The following is a 16,573-nucleotide window of genomic DNA, read 5'->3' as shown; positions in this document are numbered from 1 at the left end:
TGCATGGAGGAAGACTTCAAGTGTTTGAGAAAAGCATTGGGAGATTTCAAGTGTTCAAGGAGTTCTAAGCTATCCTCAAGGACTCCATTCTACCACATAAAGACCACAGGATGACAGAGAAGAATGACCTTAACAACACTTCAAGGCGAGGTATGCTACCGAAGAAAGAAAACTTGACAGTAAGGAAGCCTTATCAAGCACATAGAAGATCAAGGAGTGCATCTTTCTTCGCATCAAGGACAGAGGAGGATCAACCAAGATACAAATGTCAGACAAGGTGCCATCCCAGTCACTTTTCCTCTAGTCGGATTGGTCCACCTCAACACGTCCAGATTCAATGTACTTGACTCATCGAGGACGGCACAAACTTCGAGGCACCTACCCCTACTTCCTATTGGTTCTCAAATATTGAATGTAATTTTATCATTGGCTAAGGGAGTTTGTTGTAACAAACCCTAATTAGGGTTTTCTATCTTGTAATCCTAGCCATTGATTGTAAATCAATCAGAGCCATCGGATTGTAAAGAGCTCTCTATATAAAGCCTTGGCTCTTCATTTGTAAAGGTGAATAGTCAGAGAATAGTTAGGAGTTAGCAAAAGAGAGATAGTCAATAATTAGTAGCTCAATAGTAGATAGCATTTTAGAGTAGAGTAGAAAGAGAAGGCAAAGATTGTTGCCAAGAGATTGTTGCAAAAGACATGTAAACTTCATTGAAGGAATGGTGAATTCTATGTGTCGATTCTACAATTTGCATGGTCTCTATACTTCTCAAATTTAATTTCATGTTATTAGATGAATGGAAGAAATTTGTATGATCAATGATGAAATTTGTATATTCATAATACTAGCGGTTTGTTGAATCGATTCTCACTATATATATATCTTGCAAAATTGAATAGTTACATCTCTTAATTGCCTCTCTTCATCATTCAAACAAATCGGCTTATTATTCAGATCACACCTTTCCATAATTAATTTGTTATTTCTCTCAAATCTCATATGTATGTTAATCGCTGATTATCATTTATTTAATTTATTTGCTAATTAATTGATTTTGACTTCCCTTGGGCAGCGATAATATATTTACCTGTGTTTGATGCTATTCTCCTTTGACTGATATAATCAATCCTTGTGATCTCTTCTCAATAATGTGATAATTATGGTGGTGGGCATGCGATAACATCAATGTGACTGCTGACTGTTTACTTCATGGGTTAACATAGCAATTTATTGCAGATCGATTTGCTTATCAAGATGATGCTTGTTCGTACTCTCTATCTATTATTATTTGATAAATATGAAATTCATATTAATATTTAATAAATATAAATTATATATTAAATCTTGTTTATTATTATTAAAATTTTATTTAGTTCATTCTTATTCATATATTTATATATATATATATATATATATATATATATATATATATATTGTATTATTATTTATTATTAAATTCTATTTTAGAACGGGCATTATCATGTTTTGATTGTTTAGATGGGGACATCACATTTAAATTAGAATTTGCTTTTATGTTTGTTAGATTGAGTGAAAGATTTGTTGAATATATTTGTGTGGAATCCTTAATCCATACCACTAGCCTCTTGGCTGATTGTAAGTGTGTCGTGCGTGGTCAACTGGAAATTTATGCAAGCTTAACTTTAATTATTATGCATCCATTGATATGCATCAACGTGGGTGGTGTCAATGTTTGATGGTGATAATTTGAAAATCTATAAGTATATCTTAGATGATTGCACTAATCTCGTGTCAAAATCTGTTCGACTTGATGGTGAGACCCTGCCTAGTTTGATTCCACTAAATTTTTTCATCATTTCCTACATTCCTAAGCTTAGAATAGATTTCCTGAACCGTATTCCTTTTTGCCATTTTTTAGTAAGTCTAGAACTACATTGCCATATCCTAAGTTATCAACACACCCATTCCATATCCATGATCTATGAAGTTAATTCAAACATTTGTGTAAGTCCCCAAGTGAAAACAACAATTCACATCGACCATTGAGTTACCCACTCGTCAAGACCTGACATGTAGAAACCTTAGAATCATTTTAGTTGATCTAACCCTTAGCATCTAAGGTGATTTTGTTCAAGAGAGGGTAAAGTGCTTTGGTATTTTATTCTGAATGTTATGTGCCTAAAACACACATCAACAAGACCAAGCAAATTTGGGCATTGCTAAGTTGGGCACAAGAAGGTACCACTACATGACATTACATGGGACATGTGGCACTTAGAGAGCGGTACTTGATTTATTAGCTCGGTACACATGGGCCAATTAGAACACATTATGCAAAGGGAAAAGGCCACCCAAACTATGAGTTGGAGTGGCCAGCACTGAAGGAGCAAGGGTCAACCAAGTTCTAGAAGATCTAAGCTAGCGTGGCAAGGAGTGGTGACCTAGTGGTGGGCACATAACGGCCCAAGAGAAACCATGCACTAATTGTTTAGCCATTGTGCACTACCAATGATATAGCAACATGTTGTGTCGAAGGCATGAAGGCATAGCACTAGTAATGGGCACAATAATGACCAGAAGCTTGATCATAGGGGCTAGCAAGCAATACAGAGACCCACATGGAGTGGCATGCTTTAAGTTATACTTCCATTGACTATAAATGGAAAATGAGTGACTAGAACAAAAGTGTATGAGGTCTTAGTGGGTGTAAAGTAATTTAGGAGCCAATAGATAATGAACTAGGCTTATGGCAAGTGCATAGGCAGAGATATTAATGCTTAACTAAGCTAGCAAATACACGCAAATTGCCATCAACAAGCTCAAAGCCCAAACCAAAGGCATACATAGATACAACCCGACACAAAAAAACACCCAAAACATAAGGATATGTCACAAAGGCCAAGGAAACCAAAACATTCAACACTAAGAATAAGAATGCAAACACACCCCAACAAGAAGATTTCACCAAAGCACATACACCTACAAATTGAGCACCTCTATAACAAAGGCAACAACAAGGTACACCAAGAAATGCATGAGAACATGAACTAGCCACCAAGACCTAGAGGCAATAAGCCTTAACAAGCAATACGCGTGCACAAACAAACCCAAGACCAAGAACACACTACAATTGATGGCAAGCCAAAGGAATAGATCTGAAGGTGAAGCACAAACCAAGATGCGCACTTAACACACAAAGCACAAATGCACTGTAAATGGCAAACTCAAAGTTGGGCCAACACTCAGTAAGATTAACATCCTTTGGACTTAGCTTTTGGCTGATTGCCATCTTGGCATCAGTAATGCTACCTTTCTATTTTGTTTCTTTTATGATGGTGACCATTCAAAAATGATCGATGACATAAGAAATTTCAAAAAGTATAAATGAAAAAAAGAAAAGGAAGTGCATGTATTATCTCTGATTAAATCCAAAATGTAAGGCTTAAATATACCTAAAAAATACCTAAAAACAAAGGGAAATAAAGAAAAGCGTAAATGAGTTTACATCTAAAAGCAAAGGAAAATAAAGAAAAGCATAAATTAGTTTACATCTAAACTAATATATTCAGGTACTAATGAGATATCTACTTCTCAGCTTGACCATACCAAGTATCCAGGATCTATCTAATAATGTCATGCATAGACATGAGGCTCCCCAAAAATAGAATATTGTATGCTTCTGTACTTTAGTGTATGGAATATGAAATTTAGCTAAACAAAAGGCCATTTATGCATGTCAGCTACAATGTAAGATACCAAATCATTCAAATTAACCACCTCAGTCCCAATGGCTTAATTTATAGCCTAACAATATAGTTGAAAATTTTCAAAGTTAAGTTTGGTAAAAGTCATTGTCATACCTTTGGGCAAGGAAATTTGTTGGTTTGAATGGTAAGGTTTGTAACAACATGGCTCTCCTGATAAGAAAAATAACATTGTTGTATTACTCAAAGGATCAGTAGTTCAAATTCCTACAATAAATAACACCACCTCTGATGAGACAAACAAAAGAATGTATGTCATTGTTGAAAATTAACTAAAACTAAATAGTATAACATAGGAGCCAGAGTGAACCCATTTAGCTGCATGAGTAAAAACAATATGTATATACACAAATTAATAACCATCAAACAACACACCAAAAAGAACATAACTAATCCTACCAAAAAACAAGAGGTGTGTAGGTAGAACATGCTAGCTGCCAGGTCTGTCTAGGATTGCAATGCATTGCATTCGAGTATTTGTTTTCTTTGTTTTACTAATAAATATATTTCATTAGCCATCTTTCTCTATAATGGGTATTTCGTGATCCTGTGGTTTTTGTATACAAATGAGCAACCAGTTTCATGATGTCCATTGCAGATTCAGTTAAAGAATTACACGAAAGAAGTCAATCTAATAGAATCACTAAACCATCCATTCGAATATGTCCACCTAGGTATGAAAATTGGTCCTATAAGAATTGTAGCATGAAGAGAGGTGCATGTTGAAGAGCATTCCCAATCATCAGACTAGACATCAATTTGGTCCATAAATTCATCCATAAGGACATGACTGGAGAAAGATGGTCCTTATGCAAAAGCAGGCCAATTAGTTCACCAAACTTAATTTAGCAGTAGACATAAGATGCACACATAAAAATCACTTACCTCTTTTAAGACGATAAAGCATATCTCAAGGGCATAGTAAAATGAGCTAAAGCTTGTTATTTTCTGAGAGGTTCTAACTTTGATTATTGAATATACACAGAATATTGATATAATGGGAAAGGAAATGTAACGAACTAAAAAAAAATCAATGAAGACCAATAATATTAAAGACAAAATATTGGAACTCACCATCATAGTCAAATATCACCTGCAACATAGAAATGAGCAAACAAATGAGAGTTCAACCCTCTACAATGGACCATCAAATAATAATAAATTCCCAAAATATAAATGATTGTATGATGCATTTCTTAAAACAATAAATGAGAAGACAAAACTAGGCAGTATTAAATAAAGAATCAAAAACTAGTCATTAACCATAGCAAAAAAATTGTGAATGAACGAAAGCAAATGCATAGAATACCAGAAATTCAAAATGAAATGACATACGTCAATTACTAATAGCATACATTAGTAGAAGCCTTCATGAATCTAATTAGAAAGATTAAAATATGAATGTACAGAATGGTGGAAATAAATTTACAATATAAGAAGCAGTCCAAGCAATAATCATATTTGTACATTGTACAAGGAAGTCCAAACCAAAGCATGAATAAACTAAGATCTTTTTTCATTTCTTTAACATGTCTCAAGAAGGATAAGTTGATTACGAAAATTACCGCTGCATGTGAAGGACTCAAGTCCAACATGTCAAGCATCTGCACCAAATTATAAAATTCAAATAATCAGTAAGAACGTTTGATATCAAAAAATAAATGATGCAGAAAAGCAGTCTTTTATTTATATCATAAATTCCTAAGCATCTGCACTGCAAAGAATTATACTTCACATAAATAAAAAATCCAAGCCATGGAATGCTTATCTTTATATGTCTAAAAGAAAGAAAGAATAAAACTATATTGATCTCTACAAATGACGGAAGTATATTGTAATGTCCCTTTTTAGTAAAAAACCCTAATTTTTACCCTAAATCACCATTTTCCATGTAAAACAATAAATGGAATAGGATGCGTACCTGATTGAGATCCTGCAATAGGTTAGGAAACCATTGAAATATATATAATTAATAATATAAATCTTCTAAGAAAGATAATTAAGCATAAATTCTCTATACTTAGGGTTAGGAACATTAACTTAACCATAGTTTTTGTCCAATTCCTTATCAGAACTCAACCAAAAGAAAGTGGGACTAAGGAGGAACAATAAGGTGTCCAAGAGACCCTCTACCCTAGGCCCAAGAGCGGAGTGAGAGCCAGAGCCCCCTTGGCCTCATGGGACCATCGGTCAACTACCATGAGGTGGTGTACCTAGAGGAGGACCTCATCACCGTTCTCCCTCCTTGTACCTTATATTACTATCATGGCAATTTGCTCAATATATAATTGTCCATCATTGATTGTTCCTTATGCCATATATAATATGAATTACGTATACCATTCATAATTATGTAATTATAAATAATTTTTATTGTATTGCTTATTACCAAGAATGATATACCCAATATAATCGGTCACGAGGTATTGTATAACCTTAATATACATTCAATTGGCAATTATATTCTATTATGCTATAAAGTCATGAATAGGGAAGATCATACCAGATCTGCATTAACTGTTAATATGATTGTAAATGCTGGCTGGTCCTTTATGTTTCCAATTTCTCACAGTTCGCCTAATGTAGCAGTCTGTTATATATATGTCTTGGTGGTCTGCTGTTCTTGATCCCTTCAGTTTGCTGATTACTGAAGATGCTTGTCCTTTCTCTTAAGGTTATTATTTATGTTTCTCCTGTGATTCAATAATCTCTGATGTGTATGCTTCTTCTTTTCCTTTCCTTTATATCTTTCCATGTGAGGGAGAGGTCACACCTCTTCATCATGTATGCCCTTTGGCAAGAGTTGCACCCTTTTCACTATCTTATCCCTTCAAGATCATGTGTTTGGACATGTTATTTTTTGAATACCTAGCATGCTTTCCCTCTGAACCTGAACTCCTCTACACATTGTACTATGCCATCTTTTAAAGTCCGAGTTCTTACCATCCTTTTATCCCTGTACCTTCTCCCAGGTATCTCCAATTCGCAACTTCTGACATTTCCTTAAGCTCTTCTTTTCAAAGTCAAAGATGTAGGGATACCCTTAATCCTATACAAGATATGAAGTATCCCAAAACTCCAATCCCCCACACTTTTTGCTTTGTTATCTCATCTAAATTGCTTGTTTGGATTTCCACTAATTCACATACCTTAAGGGTGATCTCCTCCCAAATCTTGATAACTTAATTCATTTGCCTTTTTGGAGTCAAAGCTGTGGTGATCCCTTTCCTTGTTTGCCTACAGAATAAAGCACGCCTTAACCTTGATCCCCAAGACCCTAACAATGGTAGGTTTCATGAGGTATACCTGACCCCCAACCCCCAAAACTCCCTCATTTTGCACTTTTCACTCCCACCTACCTCCCCACACAACCTAGGATGTCATTAATGACCTGATTTGACCCTACAAATTGCCAATCATACTTTTTTCCATCCAGAAAACAATTGTTCCTCATAAAGGCATGGATTTACAAGCACTTCCAAGAATGAAAGGAGATCGAGACACCCGTGCTTCTATTAAAGTGGCAGTTAGGGTTTCAAGCATGATGGTCCTCACACCATCTCCTAGTTGCATTTCTTGCAAATTTTGCAGGTTTTTTCTTGGCCTACACATCAAACCCAATGGCATCATTAACACAAAGAACATCTGCAAATGACAAAAGAACATTCCTTCGTGCCTTGCAAGTACATATAGGCACATTTGGAACACAATTTCAAACATGATTCAAGGGAAAATGATGCCCAATATGTTGAGGCATTCTCTATAGTATACCAGTTGTGGGTCATAGAATTTAATGTGATATATGTGTCCTTCTCTAAGGCTATTAAGGACAGAAGACTTCATTTGAAATAAGAATAGAAAACAAGGGAGCATGAAGAAACTTGATCAACAAAACCCTAGGATTCACAATTTTTAGCTCTAGGTATAGCATATTGACAATGTAATGATCCAAGTTCATCTCGAAAATTGTAGTAACACTTGTAATCTTTGAAGAGTGAATGATTAAAGGCAGAATCCACCTTTATTGAGTGTCTCCCAATGTATGGTATCTATTTCTTGATGTGTCGCTGATTAGTTGGTCAACCAAACGACTGAAAAATCTTCAGGATGCTTTTGTGAAGTATTTCTTTAGAATGATAAAAGAAATGTATGGGTATACTCATGGATTAATAAATAGACTTATTTAATTATCTGCAAATACAAGTTGTCTTTCTAAATGTATGTGTAGAACCTAGTTTGCCTATACATTTTGAAATACATAGTCTTTTGTGATATCTTCATTAAGGTATCTTTAATATCCACCCCAAAATTTAAACCAAAATTTGCGATTTGGAATTTTTTCCCAAAGTTTGCTAATGGATATTTCATCAAACAGATTTTACGCAGCCTATCTAGTTTGGTTTTTTCAATTGATTGAATGGATATTGTAGAGAATCAACACGCACATTGAAATTTCTCATCTTCAATCATCCCAAACACTTAATAATTACAGAATGGTTTTGTCTAGAATGATCATAGAGGAAGTTTATACAATGCTAGCATTGCTGCTTCAAAACATTACATTCACAAATTGCAACAGCACTGTGTTGATTAATAAATTCTCAATATTTCAATGACAGTTTGCTGACCTTGTATTTTAGAAATGCCACAATTACTTCCCCACTATAAAATTTCTTTAAAAAATTGTTGTAATGCTTCCAAACTGGGTACCACAACCTGATTAATTTCATCACAAAATGGATCGATTTTTCCTTTAGGCAAGTACTTCAAATTTCTTAATACTTGATTATTTCTGCTTGAGATTTAATACTTTTATTAAGGCTCACTTTCAATGGAGTGATGGAAGTTTATATATCCACGTGCTTCATGGAAGTGGCAACGTAGGCAAACAAGACCACAATTCTTTCTTAAAAGTTTGTATTCATCTTTAAGAGCCCTTTGACTCCATTGACCCACCAAACAACTGGATGGGATCAACAAGGCAGTCCTAATTCCACTTAGACTCTCAATCTTTCACTCTATAACTCCCACAATACCCTTACTTATTATTTCCTTTCCTTACCTCCAACCGGCAGCCACGACTTGCTTTCATTATTATCGCTCTAAGTCTTGAAAAGGAGCAGCTATGTAATGGGGATCCACAACTTTATTTGATGTTGTGATAGCCAAAGAAAAATCCACAAACTCTTTTTTTATTAAGTTGATGAATGCCAAATACTTCCAAACCACCTCACATGTCCTTTGTCTTTACCTTGTCAAGGCGCAACTTCTTCTTTTGTTAGACTAGCAATTGGAAGGGAATTTAATATCATAGGAAAACTGGGTAATGCATTTCTAGATTCCTAAGCCCATCAAACATTCTCCAAACCTACAGTATTTCTAATTTAGCCTCACAGCTCTTAAAAATCCATGAATAATAGTTGGGTGGCTGGAAAGGAATATCAATCTGGTAATATTTATTCAGCCCCATGTTGTGCTCGCACACATCACCCCGTCTATGATAGGGGGGGGCCATTTTCGTGTGTGGTCTGCCTGATAGAGATAGAGGCGCATGTTTGAAGTCACGTCTACAAATGCCAACAAAACTCCCTACAATCACCTGATATTTGCCAAATATGATCTAAAATAGGCTCAAAGTCACGAATCACATAGATGAAGGATGGCAAAATCGTAGGTCGCCATCGTGTCCAAGATCACTGGAAATACCCCAAGCAAAGGCCATGTTCAATATTAGTGGGTCGAAGAAAACTATTAAGGTTCACGTGTTTGAAAGCAATTTGCACATTCCTATCAAATGCCGAGATGTATCCCCAAGCATCGTGTGAGGTCATTAGGACTGAGTGTAAAATGAAAGAACAATGTTGGCAAATGTCAAGGGTTTGCAGTATAAAGTCGACTCAACCCCAACCTTCCATATCCTCTATAAACCCTGAGAAATATCCTAGCCGGCTAGTGAAAGAAGGAAAGAGGTGGTTGAGTGTTGTAAAGTTCATGTGTTCAAAGCGATGCGTTTTTTTTTAAAGAAAACCCTTGCAAAGCTGAGAAAATGCCGAGCCATGGTAAAGGCAAGAAAAAAAATAATAAAATATCAGGCTTTGTGAGCAAAATAAAAAGTTCGATTTTATTTCCTTAAAGGCAATCAATTCACCTTGTTCACACTCTTCTCCTTGAAAGGCCGAAATCCAAAATGAGAGCTTGGGCATTAATTTCAAATGGAAAATGATGAAATCCCTTCTATTATCAGGCCTCCAAAAGCCGAGTTTTGCCCATTACCTTGAGCCAGCTAAGTGAAATAAATAAAAAGAAAAAGGGGAAACATCTTAAAGCCAAAAATTGCACATTTTGGGTAAAATGGCCGAATTTCTCCCTAACGGGGGAAAGTTAGAAAAAGAAAGAAAAGGGGAAGCGTTTTTTTTTAGCAAGGCATTCTCACAAATCACCTTAAATAGCCGAGTTTCGCCCCTCCATTTAAGTTGGCCAAAGTATATGAAAAAATAAAATTCTAAGGGAGGGGTTTTTAAAGGTTATTCTCACATTTTGGTTAATAAGGCCAAAGTTTTTACCAAAGATGGTCAAACCTTTGATTGTGGTGTGTAAAGCAAATCAAAGCGCACAATATAAAGTTCGAAATTATAACATAAAGTGAAAGGGGGAGTTTGAAATCGTCGAGAATTTTCCCATCAAATGCCAAAAAGCACCGAATGACTTAAGTGAAATAACAAGCAAGAGGGAATTTTAAAAAGGGAAAGTTCGCATTTTCCCCTTAAAAGCCGAAATTCTCCCCTCACCAACTCAACAAGTTGTATTCCAAAAATCTAAGGGGGCGAAATCAAGTAAAAATAAAAGCGCGTTCAAACTCGTAATTTGGCTTGCAAGGCCGAGTTTTTCCCTCAAAAGGCTAAGTGGCGTGATTCTAAGTCAAAAGTGAGATAAAGTAAAGAAGGTTCAAACTGTTTTAAATTTAATTTATGTATGCAGATCGACGTCGCTAGAAAGAGCTAAGGTAGCAACCTAAAACGCAAATTGAAGACATGATCACGATCAAAGCCGGAGGGTGAAGATGCAGGAGCGCAAGATCAAAACGACAATCCCAGATCACTACCAATGAAGAGCGCACTGCAGAGCATAAAGCAAATGCCGAAGATACATGCCATCAACAGACAGCAATTTGAAGTCCACCGGCAAGGTTGAAGACAGAAGAACACACAGAATGCTACAAGTGTATGCATTCTCAAAAATACACAGCTGGAATTGATTCCAAAAAATCAGTTTGTAAAACTGAACTGTTTTAATGTAAATAACTACTTGTGGGCCCCTTATATTAATGCAAAATAAAACAAGTGTACACAGGTTAGTTATGCCTCAGCTACTTGATTGACCAAATTGATGTCAAATAGTGGTCGGTAGCTGAGAAAGTTGTTGGAGGATAACTGAAGATAACTAGGCATGGGTTAAAGCTGCCAAGGTTCTAGAAGGCAGATTGCAGCCTTTGGATGCAGTCAATCGTGGCCCCTGATTTGAATTGTAAAACCTATAAAGGCAAGTGCCTCTCTTTTGTAAAGAGTTAGAATTTAGTAGGAGTCTATTAGATTTTGGGAATTAGAAATTAGATAGGTTTCAGCAGTTAGTAGATCAGGAGTAGAATAGAGTTGTTGTAAGAAATTGTTGTAGTGATAGCTAAAATCAATATATGAACATTAAAGTATGGTGTTTGTTATTTTGATTTTATTTTGTTTGTATCGTTTCCCTCCAGCTGGTTACATAGAGTTTGGTGATTTTAATGGCAAAATGTGGGGGGTATTTGATGCATTTCAGGTTCATACCATTGGGGACCTGTTGATTGTAGGTCACCGTGTATGGTTAGTCTGAACCCAAAATTGTGCTTAGTTCAACTATAGGTATTCGTCTTAGGCTGTGCCAGAATTGGGTGCCTAAATGAGTACCTTCAGTCTGAAAATCCTCCATCCCCTTGGAGCTTGCACTGTTCTTGTCAAGTTGTGAGGGTGTTTCTGGTAAAACAAGAATTAGTTTATGGAAATCTATCTACCCGCTGCATTAACTGTTATCATCATTGTCCTTAGGTCTCCTAAACCCCTCCCTTTTGATTTTATTTTCCCAGTCTGAGAATCGCAGCATCGTTGGATGCAAACCAACTTGTTGTAAACGTAAGCCCCTTTGTGTTACCAGCAAAACACATCAATCGCTGAGCTATCCCGCAGTCAAGACCTGACATTTGGAACCTTGAGGTTGTCCCCTTTGATCATCTAAAACAGCATTAGGGATTTCCTTACGCAAGAGAGGATAGGATACTCAGCATTCTATTATGCGTTAACCAGAGAGAGTTGAAATCCGACTTTAGCCGCGTCAACATCACGCAATACAAATCTCCACCGAACTCAGAACTTCCTCAAGAAACTTAAAAAACAATAAACCTTCATTCATAAATTTGTTACCGACAAACCTTCAACATACACATGAAATCTAATTGATTCCCCCTGCTATCAGCTAGGGTAGATCTTTCACTACCGAAACCAATCCTTCGCCACGAGGATTTCCATCCCAGAGCTAAAAAAAACTAAGCAACGGCCCAAACTCCCACCCAAGGTTTCATCCAAATGACTAATCCAAAATGAATGAAAAAGAACCACTTCACCTATTTTTCTAATCTTTGCAGGAACTTCCCAAAAATTATAATTTAATATCACTTTACAATTAATAATTCCTGCCACTCCATAAAGTGACTTTATTTTTATAATTTTTTGTTGAGACTTAAAGTCACTTAAAACATCACTTTTATAAATAATTAATATAAGTTGTCTTCATTTCACATTTTGACCAATAAAATATTAATCATTTAAATATTTTAATTATTTCTGCACATATGCCCAAAGTTATAGAAAAACTCCCGAAAAATCAAAACTGCTCTTGGAAGGAACCAACGAACCCATCAAAATCCCCAAAGCTCAACACAAATAACTAAATTCCATTTTGACAAGGTTGGCACTCATCAAAAAGATAGAACTAACCATAATATTGGATTGACCAAAAAGGGGGGCATTATAGTATCACCATTAGTTTCAGTTATTGCATTGTTTTGTATGAACTCAATGACTCTCTTGTCCAACTAGATATAGCTATATAGGCATTGGTCTATTGTTGGCCCCACCTCCCCATCATCCCAACACTCAAAACAATTCAATAGAAACATTTTTTCAGTTCAAATCTGATTTCACGTGTTCTTGCTACCAGGTCTAAATGAATATAACAACATAAGGGGTTATCAAAAATCACTTTCATAGACATTCATGTGGCAAATTATCTTCTTTAATAAAGTGTTGATCATGAATATTATAAACCAACATAAAGGCATGAAGTGACAACTGAAATAGGGGTGCACTACGCAAGGGGTATGGTCTGTATCAAAGTAAGTGCTTAGTTTTTTTGGTATCATCTATTGCAGCACCTTAGGGAGTCGGAAAGTGGAGGTTTTACCCACCTCAATAATCGGTCTGAACATAAGTTTGTGGTTTTCTTCTCAAGTTTGACAACCTTCACACTTGGGAGAGGATCAAGCTTTATGGATTTGGGATCTACAACTCCAGTCACCAACACATTCATCACAACTATAGTAAACAGCATTGGACACTCTTGCTAAGTTGAGAGTATGCCCTCACTAGGTCACGATCTTCATATTTTGAAGCTGATAGGATATAATATATTTGCTCTCTCCACATGGTAAAGATGGAAGGGAACTTAATTTGCTTACAAAAGATTAAAGTGTATCACACTACCTTCTTTTGCTTAAACAATTAGAGGTGCAAGGCTCTTGACTTCTAGAAAGAAGTCTCCATAAGACATGACCTTACAAGGGACTCTAATGCCTACCAAATTCATAAGCTCCCTATTCAAAACTACCCTTGAAATCAATGTGTTAAGTACTTTTTCGATGCTTCAATTTGTTAAGGATATAGCTTCATTCGGATTGAAGCAATCTATACATATTACTTTATATAATAATCGATATGGTTCAGAATAATCCCGATAACTATTGGGGTCGAATTAGTTAGTGAGCCCAAGCACCATCATTGTTAACTAATGAACATCAGCGGTGAACAAGGGACGGAGGGTCATGTCCCCATAGGGTCATGACTCTACGTGACATAAGCCACGTAGAAGTCATGCCCCTACGTGGACATGACTCTCCATCCTTATATATGCAAAGGTGTCGACAACTTGCTGGTAATTGAAATCAATAACTGTGGCAATCTCATGACCCAGCAAGCTGTCGACATTATCGTAGAAGATTAATATAATAGAGTTATATAGATACGCAGTGGAGGAAAACATATTCATTGCAGTGATCTCATTAAAGTCCATCCTTCCTAAATATTATCAGACTGTTATCTTCTCTATCTCTGGTCCAGATTCCTTAACATGGTATCAGAGCCAAGTTGGTAGAGAAATAATAAAAATAGAAACACCTCTTTTCTAAAAAAAATCGGACTTGCATTCAGAACGATTATGGTGAACAGTGTTAGAATGGAGGATAGACTTGAAGGCGCATCCAACTTTGTCTCATAGAGAATTAGAATAACAGCAATTCTTCAAAAACTCAAACTAGATGCATACATAGAAGAAGACACTAAGATGCCCGAAGACAAACCAGAGAAAACAACCTGGAAAAGACACAACAAAAAGGCTAAGAAAATCATAATTGATGCTGTTAAAGATCACATTCTCCCAACCATCTCGAAACTAACTACAGCTTATGATATGTTCAAGACCATTCAAAACTCATATGAAATAAATAATGCAAGCAGATTGTTCACTTTAAAGCAGCAATTAATGCATATCTACATGAACAAAGGAGAAACAATTACATCCTATTTCATGAGGATTTCAAAGTTGAAAGACCAATTATCAACAATTGGAAATAATGTAGATGATATGGAGCTATCTCTAATAGCACTTAAGGGATTACCATCCAGTTGGGAATCCTTTATTCAAGGCATTAGTGCTCGTCCGACACAACCAAAATTCGATCAACTCAAGAATGATTGCACTTAAGAAGAATCTCGACTAATCACAAGAGGATTGGGTCCAAACAAAGAGGGAGAAATTCAAGCACTACATGCTAAGACAAGCAACAAAGGGAAGAAAAGGAAGTTCAAACGGAAGAGAGGAAATAACCACAAAAGCAGAGACTTCTCCAAGATCCAATGCTACAAGTGTGATAAATTTGGACACACTCACAAGATTATGTCCAGAAAGAAAGAAAGCTCAAGCTACCATAGCTGAAGTCAAGGAAGTAGAGAATCCTCTATTTTTCTTAGCCTTATCAAGTGAACTAAACTCAAACAAACATATGTGGATAATCGATAGTGGAGCATCAGGACACAACCAGATTTAGAGATCAATTTGAAACCTTTGAAGGCCACTCAACTAAAGAAGTTACAATAGGAGATAATTCTACCTATCCAGTGAAAGGAATTGGGACCAGCTCAATTCAATTAAGAACAAGAGTTACATTACAATTGAAAGATGTTCTTTTTGTACCAGGTATCAAAAGGAATTTGGTCTCTATTCCAGGACTAGCTGATCAGGGATATCGTGTCACCTTCCATGAAGATAAAGTTCTACTCTGGCCTAAAAATTCTAACATAAAGAATGCTATCTAAATCATGAAGTATCAAACTCTAATGAAATTTGGCATAGAAGATTAGGACATCTTCGATTTAGTGCCCTACCTTCTATAGGAAAGATTACCACAGGATTACCCAATCTAAAATCTGATCATGTTGGAACTTGTAAAGGATGTGCTCTAGGGAAAAACTCAAAAGGGTCCTTTCCCTCAAGTGAACACAAATCAAAAGTTGTACTAGAACTTGTCCACGTTGATTTGTGTGGTCCAATGTCATTACCATCACTAAGGGGATTCTTGTATTATGTGATATTTGTTGATGACTACTCTAGGAAAACATGGATCTATTTCATAAAACTCAACGAATCAAATGAAGTGTTATTAAAATTCAAAGAATTTAAAGCCTTAGTGGAAAATCAAACTGGGAAGAAAATAAAGACTCTAAGATCAAATAATGGGGGTGAATACATCTCTGAAAATTTTAAAGAATTCAGCATTTCTGTTGGGATTAAGAGGGAGTGTACTGTACCTTATAATCCTCAACAGAATGGAGTCGCAAAAAGAAAAAACAGAACCATCATCAAAGCCGCCAAAGCCATGATGCATGATCAAAATCTACATATCTCATTTTGGGCTGAAACCTCAAATACAGCTGTGTATATTCAAAACAGATGCCCTCATTCAATCCTAGAGAATATAACACCTGAAGAAGCCTTTACAGGAAATAAACCAGATTTAAGCCATCTAAGAATCTTTGGTTGCCACGTGTATATTCACGTTCCTAAAGAAAAGAGAACCAAATTAGAACCCTCTGGAAAGAAAGGCATATTTGTTGGCTACAGTAAAACCACTAAAGGATACAGAGTCTATATTCCAAGACAAAGATCTATTGAAATCAGTAGAGATGTCAAATTTGAAGAAGATGTTGCTTATAAACTCTCTCTAAGTGCAGAAGATGATCTAACCACAGAATCAGATGAAAATCTTACAATTGAGAATCAGAGGGAGAATAGCATAGAAAGTCATGAACTTCAATCACCTAGTTTCGAGAATGTTGAAAATCCTAACAATAAGAAAAGACCACTATGGGCAAGAAAGATGATTGAAGAAAATAATGTGGAACTTAATGAAATCTTCAAAGAGAATAAGAAAACAAGAAGTCAATCATGCTATGTTGCACTCATGACT

The 16,573-nt window shown here is 35.9% G+C and overlaps 1 protein-coding gene across 7 annotated transcripts in view; it reads right to left on the bottom strand.

Moving 5' to 3' along the window:
* LOC131028836 (uncharacterized) overlaps positions 1-16,573 on the bottom strand; it is a 233,591-nt gene that overhangs the window by 168,727 nt on the left and 48,291 nt on the right. For all 7 annotated transcript variants that reach the window (XM_057959191.2, XM_057959196.2, XM_057959195.2 and 4 more), the window contains 3 exons: positions 5,310-5,348; positions 4,819-4,837; positions 3,841-3,897 (listed from right to left, as the gene is read on the bottom strand). In XM_057959191.2, the coding sequence (XP_057815174.2) occupies positions 3,841-3,897; positions 4,819-4,837; positions 5,310-5,348 (115 nt within the window). The remainder of the gene's footprint in view (positions 1-3,840; positions 3,898-4,818; positions 4,838-5,309; positions 5,349-16,573) is intronic.

This window comes from Cryptomeria japonica, chromosome 5 (genome assembly GCF_030272615.1).
Source record: "Cryptomeria japonica chromosome 5, Sugi_1.0, whole genome shotgun sequence".
In the NCBI taxonomy this organism is placed as follows: domain Eukaryota; kingdom Viridiplantae; phylum Streptophyta; class Pinopsida; order Cupressales; family Cupressaceae; genus Cryptomeria; species Cryptomeria japonica.
Note: the sequence above shows the minus strand (reverse complement) of the source record. Positions and strands in the feature narration are given on the sequence as shown.